Source organism: Ailuropoda melanoleuca, chromosome 9 (assembly GCF_002007445.2).
Source record: "Ailuropoda melanoleuca isolate Jingjing chromosome 9, ASM200744v2, whole genome shotgun sequence".
Classification (NCBI taxonomy): domain Eukaryota; kingdom Metazoa; phylum Chordata; class Mammalia; order Carnivora; family Ursidae; genus Ailuropoda; species Ailuropoda melanoleuca.
The window spans coordinates 69,695,247-69,717,237 of record NC_048226.1 but is presented as its reverse complement, the minus strand read 5'-3'; the positions used below and the strand labels follow the sequence as shown (position 1 = coordinate 69,717,237).

The window sequence follows — 21,991 nt, the reverse complement described above, 5'->3', positions numbered from 1 at the left end:
TTTCTCTGGTCCAGGAGTCAGTCCAGGATCCAGTATAGCATTTAGTTGCCATGCTTCGGTAGTTTCCTCTAGTCTGGGGCAGTTTCTCAATCCCCTTACTTTCTGGACCCTGATGAGTATGAAAAATGTCTGATTATTTATAGAATGTTTGAATTTGTCTATTTCCTCATGATTAAACCCAGGTGATGGTGTTTTCTTTTTTCTTTTCTTCTTTTTTTTTAAGTCTTCTTTTTTAGAGTGGTTTTCGGGTTCACAGCAAAAATGGGAAAAAGATACAGAGATTTCCCATATACTCCCTGTCTCTACACGTGTATAGTCTCATGTTATCAACATCTCCTACCTGAGCAGTTCATTGTTACGATTGCTGAAACTACATTGATAACATCATTATCACCCAGGTCCATGGTTCCCATTATGGTTCACCCTAGATGTTGTACATTCTGTATACAAATGTATAATGACATGTATCCTCCATTATAGTATCAAACAGAGTAGTTTCATTTCCTTAAAAATCATCTGCACTCTGCCTGTTATCCCTCTCTCCCCTCTGACCCCTGGCAATGGCTGATATTGTTACTCTCTCCATAGTTGTGTCCTTTCCAAAATGTTGTGTAGTTGGAATCCTGTGTCTGTTGTACTACAGGTTAGTTATGCACTCACCTACTGAAGGACATCTTGGTTGCTTCCAAGTTTTAGCAATTATGAATAAAACTGTTAATCAACACTGCGTGCAGGTTTTTTTGTGGATACAAGTTTTCAGCTCCAATACCAAGGAGCGCAATTGCTTGGAACATATGTTAGGAGTGTGTTTAGTTTTGTAAGAAACAGGCTACTGTTTTCCAAAGTGGCTGTTCCAATTTGTTTTCCCACCAGCAGTGAGTGAGAGTTCTTATTGTTCCACATGCTCAGGCAAAATTGGTGTTGTCAGTGTTCTGGATTTTGGCCATTCTAATAGGCGTGTAAATGGTATCCAGTTGTTTTAGGTTGCATTTCCCTCGTGGTAAGCGATGTGGAACGTCTTTCTATATGCTACTTGCTATCTGTGTATCTTCCCTGGTGAGGTGTCTGTTAAGGTCTTTGGCCCATCGTTTGATCAGTTGTTTTCTTCCTTTCTTGCTTGCTTGCTTTTTTTTTTTTTTTTTAAGTTTTTATTTATTTATTTGACAGAGAGAGAGTGTGCACACGCGCAAGCAGGGGGAGCTGCAGGCAGAGGGAGAGGGAGAAACAGGCTTCGGGCTGAGCAGGGAGCCCAAGGATGCCCGGGCGGGGCTCCATCCCAGGACCCTGGGATCATGACCTGAGAGGAAGGCAGACGCTTAAGCGACTAAGCCACCCAGGTGCCCCTCCTTATAAACTTAGAATCAGTTTATTGGTATCCACAAAATAATTTGCTGGGATTTTGATTGGGATTGCAGGTGATGGATTTTTGTCAAGAGTAGCACGGAAGTGGTGCTGTGCCCTTCTCAGTGCATCATATCAGGTGGCACGTGATGTTGATACGTCTCATCTGGTGATGTGATTACCCCTGATTAGTTAGATAAGGTGATGTTTGCCAGGTTTCTGAAGTATAAAGTTAGTATTCTCCTTTGTAATTAATATGTATTCTGTGGGGAGATTTTTTGACTATGTAAATATTTTATCTTTATGCTTGATTTTAGCATCCATTGATGATCTTTTGCCTTAAGTATTTCTGGGGTGTTGGCCAAATAGTTATTTTTTTAATTTTCCATTATTCCTTTTACACTTATTAATTGGAACTCAAGCATAAGGAAGAATTTTTCCTCCTTGTCCATTTATTTCTTGTTTATTCTGTTCTATTTCTCTTCTGTTAGTTATATCATGGTCTCATGGATATTTTATTCAATAGTTTATAATTCATTACTATTTATTAGGTTTCTCAAACTGCCTTAGATTCAAGTTCTCTTTATAAATAAAACTTGGATATAACCAATTATAATAGAATGATAAAAATAGCAGTGGAATTTTATGATTTTGCTAATAAAATATGTAACATATAATAATAAACTGTAGTACATTTGATCTTGAATAAAACCTCTGTAGATCTACCCTAAAGAAGATTAGGGCTAATCTTAAGACTTTAAAATGCAGAGAGAAGCGATTTTTGAGTCCCCCTAACGCATCCTTGCTCACATTGCCTTTCTGCCCACTTCTTTCTGTCCCTTACTCTCTTATCCACACGCATGCCCCAGAACAAACTTAGCGTGAGGTTTCTTTGGCATTTGATTGATGAGTTGCAGTATTGAGAAATGTCACAAATGTCAAGGTGTCCACTGACTAAGTCATTGCCAGTCATTTGTTTACCTTTATTTGGGCTTGTAGGTGTCCACAAAGTGTAAGTACTTGAGGGCTGATTGTTTCTCTTGGCCTCTGTGAAAGTTCCCAATTTGTCGATGGTGAGATTGTGATCAAGTTATTTTGTAAATTAAGGAATTTTATAGAGTCAAAAATTTTTTTCTTTATTATACGTTGTTTTTCACCCATGAGTTGCATAGTGAATGTTTGTTCCTCTTTCTGTGTTGATTACAATGAACTTAAAGAAGTTTGCAATTTATAGCATGTAATAGAGAATCTAGGACAGGCAGATCTTGAGACCCCAGAGGGGATTCTTATCCACAATTTTACTAAATGCAGTCAAATAAGAAAAAGTCCATCCACATAGATTGTGGTCGCCTGCCCCCTTCCTTCAGAGTCCAGGCTTGCTCCCTTTGGGTTGTGAATCAGGGAGTGGAAGGTCTCTGTATTTGAGAGCTACATTTGAAAGATTTGGGGATAGTTGGTTTTTCTTTCCCATCAGCATAGGTAATTGATAATTGATCATTTATTTTGACTGATTTTTCTTAGGAATGCAGAGCAGACAAAATTTATGGGACTTTTAATATTTTTCCCTTTGGCCTTTTCACTGTCACCGGGTGTTTGTGCTAAAGATTTCTAGTTGCTCCTGTTTTCTCCCTTTCATAATTACTCAGATTTATCCTGGGAGGTATTTCAGAAATCTCCTAGGTATTTTTGTTAAACTCATTGCAGACTAGGTTAAGGGTAAGAACACCAAATTTACTTGGGGAAGAGAGTTAATTGTGCTCCATAGTAAGTTTAAAATGGAGATATTAGTATCTGAAGTCTGTTCGTTCTGTTAGTGGGCACTGGATATAATAGATGATAGGTGTAAGCTGCTTTTCATTTGAGCTACCATATTTCCTTTGGAGTCTCACTGAGCTCATAATTAGCACTGGATTTGGAATGTAAAAGCCAAGCAGGTCACTGTAGTTTTAAATAGTTGAAGCTGGCCAGGTGGGTAAGGTAGTACGTAGTAGGGCTGTGACAAACTAAGTGAATGTCCCTTTTTTAAAGTAGGCAGCTGATCCCCTGATTATTGCCATAGGAGAATACAGAGCCATTGTTGCCAAATGCAAACTTCCATGCCTCCCCTCCACTTTTTTTTTTGAAGTGAGCTCTACGCCCCATGTGGGGCTTGAACTCATGACCCTGAAATCAATTGACTGAACCAGCCAGGTATCTCTCACTCAACACCTTTTTTGGTCCCCAAAAAAGCTATAGTTCTGGATCTTTATGTGAATATCTTGACTTATATGTTGGAACTAATTTATATTTTCATGGAAATAAATGTATACATCAGGCCACGTACCAATCATGTATATGGTGTGTGTGCACGTCTGTGTGTGTATATGCTCTTTCAAATAAACTTTTTATTTTAAAACAGTTTCAGATGATAGAAAAACTACAAAGATAGTACTGAAAGTTCTCATATATCCTGCACCCAGTTTCCACTGTTACTAATATCTAACATTGGTATGGTAAATTTTTTATAATTAACGTATATTGATACATTATTATTCACTGAAGGCTGAAGGTTATTCATATTTCCTTAGTTTACTCCTACTGTCTTTTTTTCTGTTCCAGGATCCCGTCCAGGATATCACATTACAATAAGTTATCTCCTCAGGCCCCACTTGATTGTGATAGTTTCTCAGACTGGCCTTATTTTTGATGATGGTGTATGTGTGCACGCGTGTGTGCGCGTGCGCATGTGCGCGTGCAGCTTGTATTTCTTTTTTTTTTTTGTTAAAACTAACCAGCCAGGTTTATGGACAAGACTTGGTCAGTGGGCTTTAAGTTTGCAAGCTGTGGACTAATTCCTGTGGTGTGATTTCCTCAGTTGATTTTGAGTCATTCTGTTACCCTGAGTACTGTGTAATGAGATAAAAATTGTGGGATTAATTTTGATGAGCAAAGTACAGGTAGTAGAAACTCGTTTTCCCAGTACTTTTGAGTTTAATGTTAAAAATTACATAGCTCACTAAAATTATAGATTAAAATAATCACCCATTCCCATACTGTATTTTTTGGCCACTACTAAATCTATTAGTGTATGCTTGTCGGTTCAATATCTTATTCTCTCTCTCTTTTTTTTTAAAGATTTTATTTATTTATTTGACAGACAGCCAGCGAGAGAGGGAACACAAGCAGGGGGAGTGGGAGAGGAAGAAGCAGGCTCGCAGCAGAGGAGCCTGATGCGGGGCTCGATCCCAGAATGCCGGGATCACGCCCTGAGCTGAAGGCAGACGCTTAACGACTGCGCCACCCAGGCGCCCCCTCAATATCTTATTCTCTCTAGATAGCAAGTTGATCAGAGGAAGGAATGATGAGGAGCAATTGAAGTAGGGAGACTGGTAGGTTGTTTGCATCGTGATAGAAGAAACACTCTACACAGAGGGTGTAAGTGGGAAAACATGGTATGCTCTTTGGTAATAGGTTAATGGGCAAACCAGAGATATTTTGACATACGTCTTTCAGCTAGCCTCTGTTGAGGGTTTGTATAGCAGAGGTTGCAAATTGGCAACCATTGGTGTTTTGATGGAAGAATCCACAAGTGAATTTGGGTATTTTAGGTAGGCTGATACTCTCCACTCTTCCCTTTTATCTTAACTTCACTTATTTATGTGACCTATGCACCCCTCATGGAGATTTGTGTTGATGATACCTGTAAGGTCTGCCCAGGAGTAGATGTGTATTTGGATAGTATATCTAACCAGGTTTCTAGCATTATTTGCTTGGGGGAGAAATGGTATGCATTCCTTGGTGGAAATAAGTCACAAACTAGGACATTTTGGAGTGAAATTAATAATTAGGCTCAGATAGTAGGCTTAAACAGGCAAATATCTCAAGCAAACCAGGACATATTGTCACCCTGATTATATATTGTTAAGACTTTTAGAATATGGTTCTCCCTATTTTCAAGTTGAAATAATATATTTAGCTTTGAATGTTTAGAAATTTCAAAAGTAATTCTACTTGGAAGACTTTGTTTTTAGACCTTAATAGGAAACCATGAAGTAGAAATGCTGATTTAATATTTGATTTGAATACCAGTTTGTTTCATTGATCCTTTATTATTTTCTATTGCATAATTGTTAACAATGCATATAACTTGAAAAGAAAATATGTACTTTCTAGGATATTGCTTTCTTTAATAACACATGACTTAATTTTACTGTCTTAGCCATTTTTAAGTGTACAGTTCAGTAATATTAAGTATATTCATGTTGTTGTGAAACAGATCTCCAGAAATTTTTCATTTTGCAAAACTGAAACTTTACACCCATTTTATCCCATTTATGCCCTCTCCTTAGCCCCTGGCGACTGCCATTCTACTTTCTGTGTCTATGAATTTGACTACTTTAGATATCTCATATAATTGGAATCACATGGTTTTTCTCTGTGACTGGCTTCTTTCACTCGCATGTCTTCAAGGTTCATCCACGTTGTAGCCTGTGACAGGCTTTTCTTTCTTTTTAAGGCTAAATAATATTCCAGTGTACATATATACCACATTTTGTTTATTCATTCATCCTTTGATGGACATTTGGTTGCTTCCACCTCTTGGCTACTGTGAATAATGTTGCTGCGAATGTGTGGGTATGCAGATACCTCTTGAGACTGTTTTCAGTTCTTTTGCATATATATCCAGAAGTGGGCTTGCCTGGGTCATTTGATAGTTCTGTTCTTAATTTTTGATGAACCTCCATACTGTTTTCCATAACATTATGCCATTTTATAATCCGACCAGTAGTGCATGAGTGTTCCAATTTCTACACATCCTTGCTGCTAACACTTGTAATTTTCTGGTTTTGGTTTTTTGTTTGTTTGTTTGTTTCAATAATAGCCTTTCTAATGGGTGTAAGGGGATATCTTACTTGGTTCTGATGATTAGTGATGTGGAATATCTTTTCATATGCTTGTTGGCCATTTGTGTATCATCTTTGGAGAAATGTTTATTCACATCCTTTACCCGGTTTTTCATTGAGCTATTTTTTGTTGTTGAGTGTAGGAGTTCTTTCTATATGGATATTAATCCATTATCAGATATGTGATTTGCAGATATTTTCTCCCATTTTGTAGGTTGCCTTTTCACTCTGTTGATTATGTCCTTTGAGGCACAACGTTTTTATGTTTTGTCTATTTTTGCTTTTAGTAGCTTGTGCTTTTGGTGTCTTAAGATCGTTGCCAGGTCTAACATGAGGCTTTTCCCCTATGTTTTCTTCCAGGAGTTTTATAGTTTTAGGTCTTATGTTTAGGTCTTTAATCATTTTAAATTAATTGCTGCATATGGTATAACATAAGGGTCCAGTTTTTATTCTTTTGCATAGAGATACCTCATTTTCCCAGCATCATTTGTTGAAGACACTGTCCTTTCCCCATTGAGTGGTTTTGGCACCCTTGTCAAAGATCATTTGACCATACATGCAAGATTTTATTTCTGGGCTGTCTATTCTATTCCATTGGTTTATTTGTCCTTATGCCAGTACCACACTTTCAATTACAGTAGTTCTGTAATAATGTTTCAAAATCACTTCTTTTTCAGAATTGTGTTGGCTCTTTAGGGTCTCTCAAGACTCCACATGAATTTTAGGATGAATTTTTCTGTTTTGTAAAAAAATGCCATTGGGATTTTGATAGAGATTGTGATGAATCTAGATGTTGCTTTGAGTAATACGGACATTTTAACAATATTAAGACTTCCAATTCACTAACATGAGATTTGATTCTCTTTATTTGTGCCTCCTTTAAATTTCCTTAGCTGCGTTTGGGAGCTTTCAGTATACAAGTCTCACCTCCTTGGTGAGGTTTATCCTTAAGTTTTTGGGTTTTTTTTTTTTGATGCTATTGCAAATGGAATTGTTTTCTTAATTTCCTTTTTGTTAATGTAATATACTTTTAATACTCCTTTGTTTTTCTTTTGGTCTGTGAGTGGTTCTTACATTTATGAAATCTGGCACATAGCTGAGGTTAAGTGATGGTTCATACTGTAGCCCTGAGAATGCAAAATACTGTTTTTCTCTAAAAGTATTTTGGACAGTTCTTAGGCCATAGATACAGATACATATAAATAATTGATAAGAGCACATCAGAAGTAGAAAAACCATCAAAGGGTGACACCAGGTTTTCTGGAGATTTTTTTCCCATTTTACTGTGGAAACTATTGTAAAAGTTTTGTTTTGTTTTTTGTTTAGACAGAGATTGGGCTTTACAATTAAGTGAGAAGAGATCGAGTAGTTGTGTATTAATTTGAGAATTGTTATGATTAATGTAGTCAAACATTTTTAAGGGAAAAAAGGCTTGGGAAATCAGATTTAAACTAAATCTCTTTGCAATGGGAGGCTGAAGGTTTCAGTCTTAGTTGAGTACAATGAAGAGTAGTTGAGAGTAAAGTAGCTTTCTCTAGATTGAATGATCTCTAAGTATTAGATTCATTTTAAAGAGGCATCAACTGTACTCAAAAAAAAATTTAAAAGAGACTGGCACTGTCATGATTTCTAATTTTAATGTGATTTGGGGGAGCATTTTCTTTAAGATCCGATTGAATGCAGAAAAGCATTGTTAATGGTTATCTAGCTTAGTTGATTTGAAGATCCTTAACACTCATGTTGGGGACAGAAAGTGAAGATGGAAACGTCATGCCCTTTCTAAGTTTTCTCATACTTAAGAAAAAAATGATTATTTTAAGTAGTAGTTTCTTTTTGGTCAAGGTAGTTAATAGTACTAAATATTAATGGACAAATATCTTTGCAAATTAATGTTTCATTTCATGCAAAGCAGTTTGAGCCCTAAACTCTGAATACACTTCTTGTGTAACACATTGTTGGTAGTTATGTCCAATGAGTCTTTCATGTAGAGGCAAGGTGTGTCCTATAACTCATTCTAGAATTGTGACTAGAAATACTTGGTATGTGGAGCTTTAAAACATGATTTCAAAAGATGCAAAAGTGTGATATATATCTTTCTAAAGAGTGAATTTACATGTAAGCATTTTAAAAATTGGAACAGTTTTATTTTAAGGCTCAGTTCTGTTACCTTGTTTTGTTAAAATACTGTAAAATGTATGTCAATTAGACAAATAGCTTTGTCTTCACTTAAAGGGAATGAATGCGAGACACAAGGTAATCTTTTCAGAGTGATTGTTTAAAATGCTAATTCTCTAAAATTCTTTACTGTTTAGAAGTCGATGGAGTTCTGGAGTAGGTGGAAGTGGAGGAGGGTCCTCTGGTAGGTCGTCAGCCGGAGCTCGAGATTCCCGCCGACAGACCCGAGTTATTCGGACTGGACGGGATCGAGGATCTGGGCTTTTGGGCAGTCAGCCCCAGCCAGTGATTCCTGCATCCGTCATTCCAGAGGAGCTGATTTCACAGGTATAGATCTTGTAGAACACTTCACATAAGGCCACAGGAGAAGATGAGATTTAACTGAATATCCTGGGCTATATAGTCATGACTCACAGCATGGGTTGGGATTGTGAAATATTGCTTTTCTGTAGTTGCCCTTAGAAAGCTGATTTTGAGAAAAGTGTAAGTAAAAGAGAATTAGCATAGCGCTCTTCTTTATTTTTTATTTCAGGCCCAAGTTGTTTTACAAGGCAAATCCAGAAGTGTCATTATTCGGGAACTTCAACGAACAAACCTTGATGTAAACCTTGCTGTAAATAATTTACTTAGCCGGGATGATGAAGATGGAGATGATGGGGATGATACAGCCAGTGAATCTTACTTGCCTGGAGGTTGGTGGATCACCACCATGGTTTTCTCATCTCTGGAGGGAGAGAGTTTTTTGACTAGGGAATGGAATTTTAAAGTACAATGGATTTTCTGATGGTTCTTCCCAAAGTGGTAGATATTTCTCACTGGAGTATTTAATTTGATTGTAAAATACTTTTAAGGGAAAATGGGAAAGGTTTTTGCTCAATAGACTTGTATTTGGTTCCAGTAAAGACATGGATATATGTGCGTGTCTTTATCACTGGCTGATGGATGACTCTGGAATGTTGTTTTTGGTGCCTTTATTATTGAGTATGTAAAAACTCCGTTTAGAGTTTGACTGCATTATCTCTAATACAAATTTATTAAATAGAGATTTTTTTTCTTGTAATTATTTAGTAGGTAGCCCAAGTGGCAGTCATGCATTTCATGTTCCTTAAAATTTTTGTTAATAACATTAACTTTATTGCCTAGGTAGTTACTACTTTTTTTCTCAAGGTATATGAGTAATTAGTGTTACCATTTTTATCTGATTTAATTTTCAGAGACCTTTTGATGGTCCACAGATATTTTCAGTATCTGCTTTATTTATATTTGTTTCTGTTTATAGAGGATCTTATGTCTCTTCTTGATGCTGACATTCATTCTGCCCACCCAAGTGTCATTATTGATGCAGATGCCATGTTTTCTGAGGACATTAGCTATTTCGGTTATCCTTCTTTTCGTCGTTCATCACTTTCCAGGCTAGGCTCATCTCGAGGTAATTTTGTATTTATTTCTTTGTGATCATTGGCTGGCTGAATGGAGAGATAGTGGTAGAATTCACTGTGTTTGAACTTTTAATATTACAGTAATTATACAATAATAAATTATTACCTATTAGTGTTTTTGAGTGCTTTGGTATTAAACTAGTTATTTTTGGTTTCGAAGAGCCACAAATAGTACTTTACTTCAGAGATGATCTTATCAATATTGTGGAATACTTATCAAGGGTTACGACTTACCTACCTATATTTTTAATTAGGAATATGGATTCTGAACTAAAAGCAGAATTCTACTTTACAGTGACATGCAGCATTCAGAAAACAAGTCTCTCTAGTGTATTTGATTAATAAAGTTATTCTGTTCATTTTAAAACTTGGTTAGATGGAAGAGTGAAATAATGAAAAAATTTAATAGAATGGGCTTGGCCAATAATAAACATATAGAAATGATTATCTTTTTAAAATGTTATTTTCAAAAGTTTGAAATCCTTCAAAGGTATAGTACATAGTAGAGGTTAGAAGGTTTTGAAATCATATAAATGTAAGACTTTGTCTGTGTATGTTGGTATAGATTTAGCTTGCATTTTAACCTTATTAAGTCAATATTTTTACTTTCCTGAATGTAAAACTGCTTGATTCAAATAACGTACACGAATCGGTTATATATTATTTACTGATCGTTAGTAAACTGGAAAAGATGCCATGTTATATTAGGACCTTGCTGCAAATATCTAGTACTTAAAAGCAAAGTTTAAAAATAAATCTATGATGATCTTTTAATATACTGAACCTATTATTTAATAGCTTTAAAAATTTTTATATAAGTCCATACTTTATTGCCTTAAATATATCAAGTGTTGCATTTTCAAATATTCAATATTGAGCACAAATAACTCCTTCTAAATTTCTCCCTTTTGCTTTTCCATAGGTCATTCTGTGTAGGCATTTCTTTTTATTTGAACCATATGAAATTGCTGGTACTTGACCATGTTTGACCTGCACGGATGGCAATTTTATATGGTTCAATTTAATATTATTGTTTCTAGTCCTTTGTATCCAACTCCTGGAAAGTATATTTTGATCACGTACTTAAAAAAAATAATGTATGAGCAAACAAAAAAAACAAAACCAAAAACAAACACAAAACAACTAAACTGGTGTTAGAGAGTTTGTAGGTCAATTGCAGGGGAAGCATTTTTGTAAGGAAATCTTTCTGTAAAGATTATTTAAAAAAGAAGTTTGTCTTGTTTCTCAGAAATGTGTAAATGAGACTGACCATGAAGATCCAGCCTGTAAAATTACCCTAAACAAAGGCTTGAATTATAAAAATTTTTATAGTTAATGTTAATGGATTTGTATTTTAGCATTTGCAAGTTTTTTCCCTGTATGTGTAGGGTTTTGTTTTTGTTTTGTTTTGCTTTTTAATAACTGAAGACATTCTAACAAATACTATTTTTTGGTTTACATGTGTATCTAACATGTTGAAATTCTAATTTATGAACATTTTCTAATAAATAAAGTTATGGTAAGCATTTTTAATGAAAGCCAAAAATTTTAAACTCCATTTTAAAAATCCCGTTTAAACAAATAAAGTAATTCTGTTCTAAAAATGTGTAGTTGGAATTCAAAAAAGTCTGCCTCTACATAGTTCTTAAAAATACTAATTTATAATTTTCTTACCTTCACTTGAAAGAGTTAATGTTTTGAATGTTGCATGTCAGGCTTATTAGATACATATTTAAACATTAAATTTTTGTGAGTAGATAAACTGCTGTTAGTTGCATCCTGAAGGGTCTTTACTAGAGAGTGGCTTACTTTTATCCCACTGGTGTGACCCAATTGCATACCAGTTCTCCTTCTTCCCTTAGAGAGAGACTCTGAGCTGTTGCGTGAACGTGAATCCGTTTTACGTTTACGTGAACGAAGGTGGCTTGATGGAGCCTCATTTGATAATGAAAGAGGCTCCACCAGCAAGGAAGGAGAGCCAAACTTGGATAAGAAGAATACCCCCGTTCAAAGCCCAGTATCTCTAGGAGAAGATTTGCAGTGGTGGCCTGATAAGGTATTTGGAAAAATTCCCACCCTTTCTATTTAAATGGATTCCTGGCAAACCCCACCCCCTCAGAAAGGTTTCTTTTTTCAGATTTTTGTGTTATCATTAAACACACACACACACACACACGCGCACACACACACAGACATAAAGTGATATTTTTGTTTTAAAATATACATAGAACATCTTTATTTGGCACTATATGAGTCATCTTAGTGAGATATGCTCAGTGGTGCTATTTTTTAGGTTTTTTGTTTTATTTTTGCTTTTCCTACTTGATGAAGTAAATCAGAGAAATCGGAATGGGAGTTCCAGATAACACATCAGCTATTTTGTTTCAGGACTTCTTTTCTGGTGATAATTTTGCTAATAACTGATGGCCCTTTGTAGAAATTTGTAATGTCACGTGGACCCCAGTTACTGTGTGGCAAATTCGTGGTCATTGATACAAGCATGCGTGTCAGGGCAAGATTAGGGAGGGATCTGTGTTTCTTTGATTAGCTAGCTGTCCTGTTTCATGGTGAATTCCAAGAGACCCTTTGCTCTCAATGCTGTGGGAGACAAAGCAGTCTGAACAGGAATGGACTAGAGGAGTTCTGCTCTGCGTCCTGACGAAAACTGTAATGACTGGCTTCTAGAAAGCATCCAGGATTTGTTAAGTTGATTTGAGTCTTTAAAAATACATTACTGCTGCATATGAAGCAGTGTGTCTACATACTGTTGATACTGTGTGGGTTTCATTGTCGTAAGTGCTTGCTGATGGCTCCTGTAGGAAGCCATGTTTTCTCTCTCTCTTTTGACATGCCTTTTTCGTATTTCCAGAGCCAGTGGGTAGGAAATTTTCTTAAGTAGAAGTAAAGTAAAAGAACATAAGAACTTTGAGGTTAATCTCTAGCAGATAAGGAGATTCTGATAGGGATTTCTTTTCTTTCTTTGAAGTTGAATTTGAATTGGGGATATTAAAGGAAAATATTGTTTAGCTTTCTGAATTTGTTTATTTTTCATAGTAATTTTGAATCTTGATGTAGTTCATTTATTTTCCTCTGTATTCAGCTCATGTGGAAAGCTTGAATGCAAGAAGGAACATGAATTTTAATCAGTCTCTTTGTAAGCAAAAGGTTATTTTGTTTTCTTTGGCAGCTGACAAACTTTCCCTGAATTGGCATTCTCTGACTTATTTCCATAAAACTAGACATGTCCTAAGTTCTGCTTTTATTCCATGTGGTAGAAGGTGATTTAAACCTAGGCTCCCTCCCTCATCCCCCCCCCCCTTTTTCCATACATTGTTCTTTGTTTCCTATTTCTCTTGCCTGGATCATATTAGGCTGTGTCTACTTCGTGTTGGGAGGAAGTAATAGAGGATTCATGAATCTTGTTTTAATAGTGCCATCACATATATATTAGTCTGGGCTTCTTTATCATGTATTATTTTTGATGAATGAAAGTGTTTTATTAAACAGTACAAATTTAACAAGCTTCTTCCCTGGCCAGTGTACGCTCTCATAGATTTAGCCAGTGTTTGTTGGTCTTTACTGATGGGCATGTTTTTAGTACAACTTGTTTTCAGAGACAGTTAATAAGTACATCATGAAACACAGTGTGTTATTTCTTTGATGTTTGAGTATTGAATGAAGGAGGAATAGGAGTGTGAAACAAAGTACATCCTACTATAGCTTTTTTTTGTATTAAACCCCTAATTTAAAATATTGTTACTGAAACAAGATCATAGGGGAAGAGAAGGAAAAATAAAACAAGATGAAATCGGAGAGGGAGATAAACCATAAGAGACTCTTAATTGTAGGAAACAAACTGAGGGTTGCTGGAAGGGAGGGGGTGGGGGGGATGGGGTAACTGGGTGTTGGACATTAAGGAGGGCACATGATGTTATGAGCACTGGGTACTATATGAGACTGATGAATCACTGAACTCTGCCTCTGAAGCTAATAATACATTATATGTTAATTGAATTTTAGATAAGAAAAAAATGAAATATTGTTGCTGGAAAAGATCTACTTTTTATTAGCTTATGTTTGAAATTTAGACATCAGAAATTTCAATTTAGGGAAAGAAAATAGCTTAAAAGCCTAATCAAACTCTTAAGCATTGTCAGAGTTATCAACAAATACCAGTAAGTGAAGTGAGGCTGACTGCTGCCCTCAGAGAGTGCAGAGAGCTAACTCTTAAAGGCAAAAAGATCTGGCCTGCAGATAACTTTTAGACAACATGCAGAACTATCTTGAAAGGGCATAGGATCAGTGGTACACGCAGAAATAGGTAGTATGTGGGACTATATTGGTCCCTCCAAATGGGGGGTAGTGATCCCTGGGACGGGGGTTTGGGGGAACGTTTGATAGGTGATCGAGAGTCAGGTGGAGAGTACAGGGAGATAGAGCGTTGTCAGCACACTACTTAAAAGTAGGGTCTTTCTCTTTCTTTCTTTTTTGAGGGGAGTGAAGGTCAAAGAACGCCTCCCAGCATAATTGCAGAAATGACCTAATCCGATATTTTTTAACTGTAAGTTTGGGTAATATCCATAGTATTTCAGTCTTTGTTTTGTGAGGGTTCATGAGAAATTCCATTGGTAAATTGTCTGGATCAGTACTGACTTTCCTACCACCTATTTAGAGAAACAGCAGCTTCTTCAAAATTTCACCATTTTGTAGGCTAATAAATTAGTTCCTTTAATAGTGGAATGAGAGTTTTCTTTCCTTAAGCCTTTTGTAGTATAGTCTTGAACTGAAAATATTTTAGGTAATCTTAAATTTAAATATTTCTGTGAGTTATTCTTTGAGCTAAATGTCAAAGCTAATATATATAAGAGCATACTTGGGACCACTTATGCACTGGTGGTGGGAATGTAAATTGGTAAAGCCATTACGGAAAACAGTATGGAGGCTCCTCAAAAAATTAAAAATAGAACTACATTATCCAGCAGTCCACTTCTGGGTATTTATTACAAAGAAAATGAAAACATCCAAAAAGATACACGCACCGTCATGTTCATTGCAGTATTATGTGCAATAGTCAAGATATGAAAATAATGTTAAGTATCCATCAATGGGTCATGGATAAAGAAGATGTAATACATACATAATACTCACACATACACTTGAATATTATTCCGCCATAAAAAAGAAGGAAGTCTTGCCATTTGTGACAACATGGGTGGTACCTCAAGGGCATTATGCTGGTGAAATAAGTCAGAAGACAAGTACCATATGGTCACTCTTATCATCTGGAATCATCAAAACAAAACAAAACACCAAGCTCGTAGATACAGAGAGTAGATTGATGGCTACTAGAAGCAGGGCACTGAAAGGTAAAAAGAAAAAATTTTAAAAATTGTTAAGAAAAAATAGGAATAAAAGTTTTATCCCTTACTAATTTTTTAGCATCTTAAAAATATGAAAATTGGAAATTATCATAGGGATGTTGAAAGCGCCATGAAGACAGAGGTGAGGGTCATTCAGTCAGTGTTAATTTAGTAACCTTGATTCATTGTGCACTTTGTTAGGCCTTTTGCTCAGGTGTTAGGGTAGGAGTTTTGTAGAAGGCAGAACAATGATGCTAATGCTGTGGAGTAAGTACCATAGAGAATTCGGTACAAGAGGCTTTGGGGAATCATTCGAGGCCAGGGCTAAGTGCTAAGAATGTGGACTTTAGAGCCCAGACTACTGGAGTGTTTGTATCCTGGCCCTGCCACTTACTAGCTATGTGGCGTTGGTCAAATCCTTTAACCTCCCTGGGCCTTTGTTTCTCATCTATAAGATGGGGATAATAACAGTTTTTCTGTCGTGAGATTGTCACGAGAAGTAAATGATTTGGTAATGTAAAGTGTGAAGGGCAAGGAGAAGCAGGGTCCGATTCTACAAAGAGAACAGGCAGTTTCTGTGGGTCATAGAATAAGAGCCCAGTGGGTTTGGGTATTCCAAGTTGGACCATGTGACGATAGTATTTTGTGTGCCAGATTCTCTGCTGGTACAGAGTTGGGCACAAGCTGAAAGAGATACGGACCGTGTCCTTAGTCTGACTGGGCTATAAAATGCAAGAAATGAAAACATTTCATTACAATAATAATGTAGCATAATAGGAAATTAACAGGTAGTCTGTATCTACCTAAGGGAGAAATGGAGGGAGGGCCTTTAAATCAAAGATATTGATCACAGTTGAACGAGCCAAGTCTTCTAGTTTCTGAAGAGTTTTACCCGAAAATGTCAACATCCTTATTAGGCTGCCCTGTCTCTTCATCTGTCATTCCTTCCTCCCTCCCTAACACTTCGTTATCCCATTTCTATCCCTCCTCCTGTTTGCTTTTTGTATTGATATTTTTGGAAGTAGTTGTGATAATTCAGTTACCTTGATAAGAAGATGCAGTCTTCCCATTAGGTAATTCTGTCACATGGCTTCGTTTCACGTCTTAGTCAGTTCTGAAATTTACTTTCCTCAGACTAGAAATTTAATTTCATGTTGCTGAATGTCTACGTGCAAAAAGTAACTATTTATACATTTATGCCGGCCTACTTCCAACAAGGACCTAAGGTGACTTATAAGGGAAAAAAGCTGCAGCTGCAGTCACGAAAGACTATTACCAAGAGAATGCCTGGATGAGAGTGAAGTAAGAGACGTGGGAGGGAGAGGAAGGAGTAAAGTTACATAGAGATCCATGCTGAGTAAATCTGCTGAAACTGAACATAAAAATAAAAACTTTGCTTTGTGCCCCATAACAGACGCTTTCAGTTAAAAGCACGCACATATCCTTTATTTTCAGAAAGTTGTGAGAGAACAGTGTGGTGAGAGTTGTGTGGTGGGCAATGAAGGAAAAAAACTGATGGGGCAAGTCCATGCTTTTAATTTGCAGCCCCATCCTTTACTGTTGTGCGCTTGTTTTCATATGGGAAATAAGGAAATGACATTCGCACTGGTCTTTTGAGTTGTAGAGTTGCATGTGAGTCTCAGTTTCTTTGAGTGGCATTGAGAGCAAGTAGCCCCATGACATCTGGTTCCTTACTTAGGCTTTTGGAGCAGCCTCACTTTTGGAACCAGCTGTCAAACTTACTGATCATACTGCTTTACCTTCTGGGTTCGAAGGTAAAGTGGGGAGAGGTCTTTGTTGGTGTTGTTTTATTGACACTTGGAAGCTTCCTGGTAGTACCTGTTAAGAATTAGCTAGATGTGTCGCGGATGTAATTTAATAATGAAATAAGAGCAAAAGGAGAAATGGTCATAGAAAGGGAAAGAAGGCAGACATAAGGAGACTAGGGCAAAGTAGATAGGCAAGGAGAAATGAAGTGTGAATAAATAGAGTTGACCAAATACCACAGAGTGACCTGTGGTTGTATTCCATCCACTTCAAGCATAATACATAGTACATTGCTGTTGGTGCTGGTACTTACTGGGAAAGCTAGTGTTGGCTGATGGTAGGCAAATTAAAACAACAACAAAAAGATGAAAACAAAGTTTTATGGGAAAAGTTTAGGACTAGAAAGACCAACTTTTTCAAAGTAGAGGTCACTAAATGTAGATGTGGTCAGCAGGAATTCATGCTACTGGACTATGTGCTTTTCAGATTTTGGCCTGTAGGTAATTTCTGCCATATTTTTGACAGTTTCCATCTCCTTTTGGGGAGAGATTTCTCGTTTGATTGATGACCTCAGTTCAGTTATTTAGTGTTCTTCAGACAGTTGGAAATTTATTGAGTACTTCAACCACTAGTGACTTGATCTTTGTTTAAAAAAAAAATAGAGCTACAAACTCCTGATCTTTAAGGAAACATGCATATCTACTTTTTCCAGTTGGGTTGAAGCAAGCCCCAACTTGTTCAGAGGCAGCCGTTATTATTTCATTAAAACAATAAAAACAGTGTTTTCTATGACATTATGAAATGAGTGAGCTAAAATACTGTTCTTTTGTGTTGTGTTTGATTGTTTTCTATTTCTTTACATAACGAGTCTAAACAAGGCCAGAAGCAATAGGCGATTATTCCATCATCTTCCTGTGGTTGAATACACAGATTTTCCACATTTGTCCGTAAAGGATTTCAGGGACTTTGGGGTTCAGTTAGCTCATTCAGGACTTACCTGCGGAACGTTGGCTATCTTGGGAGGATATAGGGGCCTCATGCACCGTGCTCTTGCTATAGGGATGATTTGTTCAAGATTGTACTGCTCTGGTGAGGCATTTTACTTGAAGTTGGGAGTTAAAATTCATTTGTTCATTCCATTATCCGGGTGCTCCTGCTGTGCCACATGCAAAGCTGGCCTGTGGGAATGTAGGGGTGGATAAGATACGGACGCTCCCACAGGGAATTCAGTGGGGAAGACAGACATTCACAGACAATATAATGTGTTCACAGTATGTGATCAGTGATAGACTTGATGGTGTGAATGCAGTGCTAGGGGCTCACAGTGGGGCATGACTGATACCACCTGAGAGATTTGGCAGAGACTTCACAGAGGCGATGATATCTGAGCAGCATTTTTAAGGTTAAGTAGGCATTGGCCAAGATGCAGAGGCATTCCAAACACATCCAGCATGGGCCTCGAGTATGAAAGGGCACGGTGTGTTTGTGGAACAATGTGAAGTTCAGGCTTGCTGCATGTTGTAGGGAGCAGAAGAGCAAGATGGAGCAAGACTGGGAGTCCCCCAGGCAACTTGCCACAGGGTTAAGATGTTCTATAGTCACTAGGAAGCAAACAGCTCTTAGAGAAGTGACATGGTGAGATTTGTGGGGTTCGTTTGTTTTATTTTTTATGAGGCGAGCATTGTGGGAGAAAGACAGGAATAGGAAAAATCTGCAGTCTCTTCAGAGACTGGTAGAATTGTGGAAAGGAATTGTGAGCATTTCAATTAAAGCAATGGCAGTGGGGACAGAGGAGGTGGAGAATCTGAGGAGTTTGAGGTGAAGGCAGCACTGGTTTACTAGTCACTACGTTGTTGAGAGAGAAGAGGAGGAGATGACAAGAGTGCCGAGGTTTTCGTGTCTGTCTCCTGTTACAGGGTGGATGATGGATGTCATTCATGGAGAGGGACTGCAAGGGGCGTGCGGCTTTGGAGGATATGGTAAATTCATTTTATGGATGTTAGGGTGCTTTAAGACATCCAGGTCTTTTTTTTTTTTTTAAATGATTTTTTATTATATCATGTTAGTCACCATACAGTACATCCCCGGATTCCGATGTAAAGTTCGATGCTCCATTAGTTGCGTATAACACCCAGTGTACCATGCAATACGTGCCCTCCTTACCACCCATCACCAATCTATCCCATTCCCCCACCTCCCCCCCTCTGAAGTCCTCAGTTTGTTTCTTATAGTCCATAGTCTCTCATGTCTTAAATAGATAACTCTTGCAGGTTCTCTTTTGCAGGTAGGAGATGTACATGTTTAAAAGCATGGCGCCCCACTGGCTACAGTCCATTAGGCTGAGGGTGGAGCATAATTTGAATAAGGGACAAGGGCACAATCTGGGGCAGGGAGTGCATGGTGGTGGGGAGGAGATGGAGAAAATAGCCATACTGAAAATTGGAAGAAGACCAGTAGGGAGGAGTGACCTGTGAACAAGGGACAGGAGAGGTTCCAGAACAGATGAACAGGGTCAAATGGTTTGAAGAGTTTAAAGAGAAGATGGATTAATTAAATGTGTGGGGCTGATACGGTGCAGTTCTGGCTCTGAGTGAAAGCTGGTAAAGTGAAGCATATGCCACACAAATCACTCTACCATGGGTAGGATTGAAAGAAAGATTACTTTGGATAGTTGTTGGGATTATGAGAGAGGCTGACAGCCCATGTGTGGAGGTTACCTTTAAATAAGAGAGAAGGATACTTGTTTTCTCAGATGAGGGGGCGGGGAGGAGAGGAGAACGGTGGTTTTTTTTTTGTTGTTGTTGTTAAATAAATCAAGAAAATAGGAATATTCAAGCTTGTGCTTTTCTGGGTGAGTAGGAGGTGAAGTTGTGGGCAGAGTAATCATGACTGAATCTGAGCGCTTATTGGTGCTGGGCTCTGTGCTGTGTACTTTATAAATGTTAACGGTCTTTGGTTTTTTATCCTCAACCCCTTAGAGGTGAAGAAAGGGGGTTCAGGGACATTATAAAACTTACCCTAAGTCACATACTTGATAAGTGTTAGTTTCCGGTTTGGGGCTCACTTGGTCTGATTCCATCATCCTTTAACCAAAGGAAGGAGAAGGAAGTGTGAGAGAGAGATGTTAGCAGCAAGCAGCCGTGGAGAGAGTAGATGAGGGTTTTCAGACACCTATGGTGAGTGGAAGAGAGGAATTGCTAACTTGCAGAATTTCAAATTTGGCCTTCCATCCCTCTGTGGAATGACTTGAAAATAAGCCTGGCTGATATTGGTAAAATAGATTAAACTGCATGTTCTTTCAGTACACCTCTGCAGCGTAATCTCTTGTTACATTATAAATTGTGGTAGACTGCATAGGCTTTAGCTGAGCATTATAACCCATCTGACCAAATAAGATTGGAATTTGACAGAAAAGCAAAATGACGCCATTAGTTTAGCATACTTCAGAGCCAGAATTCCAAAGAGAAGCAGTGTATAGACCAATAGCAAATACAACCAGAAATCTCTTACCTGGCAAGTTTTGCTGTATGATTTCTCCGTAGCTTCACGACTCCGATCATATTAACATATTATGTTAAAAAATTATTATTGGTAGTCATTTACATTTATTGTCCAAGATTTTTAGAATTTAACTGCATTGACCTCCTGGCATGTGCATCACTTTAAAACTAAATGAACTTCTGTGAACTTCTGCCTTTAAAACACACACACACACACACACACACACACACACACATAGTGTAGACCTTTCTTTCAGCAGCTTGGAAGAGCCTAAAGGGAAGCAGTCTTCTGTCTTGACTCTCCCAGCTTCAGCTTCTTCTTCTTTTTTTTTCATTTATTTGGCAATTTATTGAGCGCCTACTCTGTGCACTGTTATACAAAGTGGGGATATGGTGGTGGACAAGACAAAGCTTATATTCAAGTGAATAGATTATCAGTGAGTAATATAGTATGTCAAGTTGTGAAATGCAATCACCTAAAAAGAAAGTAGAGTAAGGAGATGGGATATGAGAGTGGTGGTTTTGTAGGTAGTGTGGTCAGATGTCTCATTTGGATAGGCTTGATTAAGGATGTGTCTTAGGTGACACCTAAGAAACAAGGCAGGGGACTACCAAGGACATGGCAGGATCCTGCGGGCGTGGTCCAGGAGCTGAAAGAAGGCTGATGAGACTGGAGGACAGAAAGTGAGCTCAGGGAGGGAGCCAGTCAGTCCAGAGGGCCTTGCAGGCTGTGCTCGAGACTTTGCATAGCTGTGGTTTCTGTGTTCACAGAATTAATCCAGATTTGATGAAGTGGCTAAAACCATTAGGTTTGGCAATATTGTTATATTTATACTCTTGTGTTATTTTTTACTTTATAGGATGGAACAAAATTCATCTGTATTGGGGCTCTCTATTCTGAGCTTTTGGCTGTGAGCAGTAAAGGAGAACTTTATCAGTGGAAGTGGAGTGAATCTGAGCCTTACAGAAATGCACAGGTATGTTACATGAAACTTGCATTGAATGGCTGTATATATTGACACACAAAATGGTAATCATTTTTCTTATGCTTTTAAAGAATCCTTCACTGCATCATCCACGAGCAACATTTTTGGGCCTAACCAATGAAAAGATAGTTCTGCTGTCTGCAAATAGCATAAGAGCAACTGTAGCTACAGAAAATAACAAGGTACAGAACACTGTGCATTGACGGAGAAACAGTTCCTGCTTAAATTCTTGGTTTTCTTTCTCTCCCTGCCCCTTTTCTATCTTTTCATTTTCTGTCTTTCTAACTAGATCCACAAACACAAAGCATCTCAAACCTAAAGAGAGTAATCCAATGTATAGTTTTTTTATTGCTGATTTATCCCTATATTATAATCTAGCTTATAGAGAGGGCTTTTTCCTTTAAGGGAAGGAAACAATATTCAAGATAAGGGCTGACAAAGCCGGAAGAGATGCACTGGGAAAGTACGGGGTATTACACCTTAGACTATCAGTTTGGCTTTCGAGTCACTAAATTCTTTTTGAAAATTGTTGAAGCAAAT

At 37.6% G+C, this 21,991-nt stretch overlaps 1 protein-coding gene across 1 annotated transcript in view; it reads left to right on the top strand.

The window, feature by feature from the left end:
• Nucleotides 1-21,991, top strand: part of UBR5 (ubiquitin protein ligase E3 component n-recognin 5) — a 137,155-nt gene that overhangs the window by 39,310 nt on the left and 75,854 nt on the right. Inside the window, exons 8-13 of the mRNA XM_034668516.1 lie at nucleotides 8,537-8,726; nucleotides 8,932-9,091; nucleotides 9,679-9,828; nucleotides 11,701-11,894; nucleotides 21,326-21,442; nucleotides 21,523-21,633. Of these exons, the coding sequence (XP_034524407.1) occupies nucleotides 8,537-8,726; nucleotides 8,932-9,091; nucleotides 9,679-9,828; nucleotides 11,701-11,894; nucleotides 21,326-21,442; nucleotides 21,523-21,633 (922 nt within the window). The remainder of the gene's footprint in view (nucleotides 1-8,536; nucleotides 8,727-8,931; nucleotides 9,092-9,678; nucleotides 9,829-11,700; nucleotides 11,895-21,325; nucleotides 21,443-21,522; nucleotides 21,634-21,991) is intronic.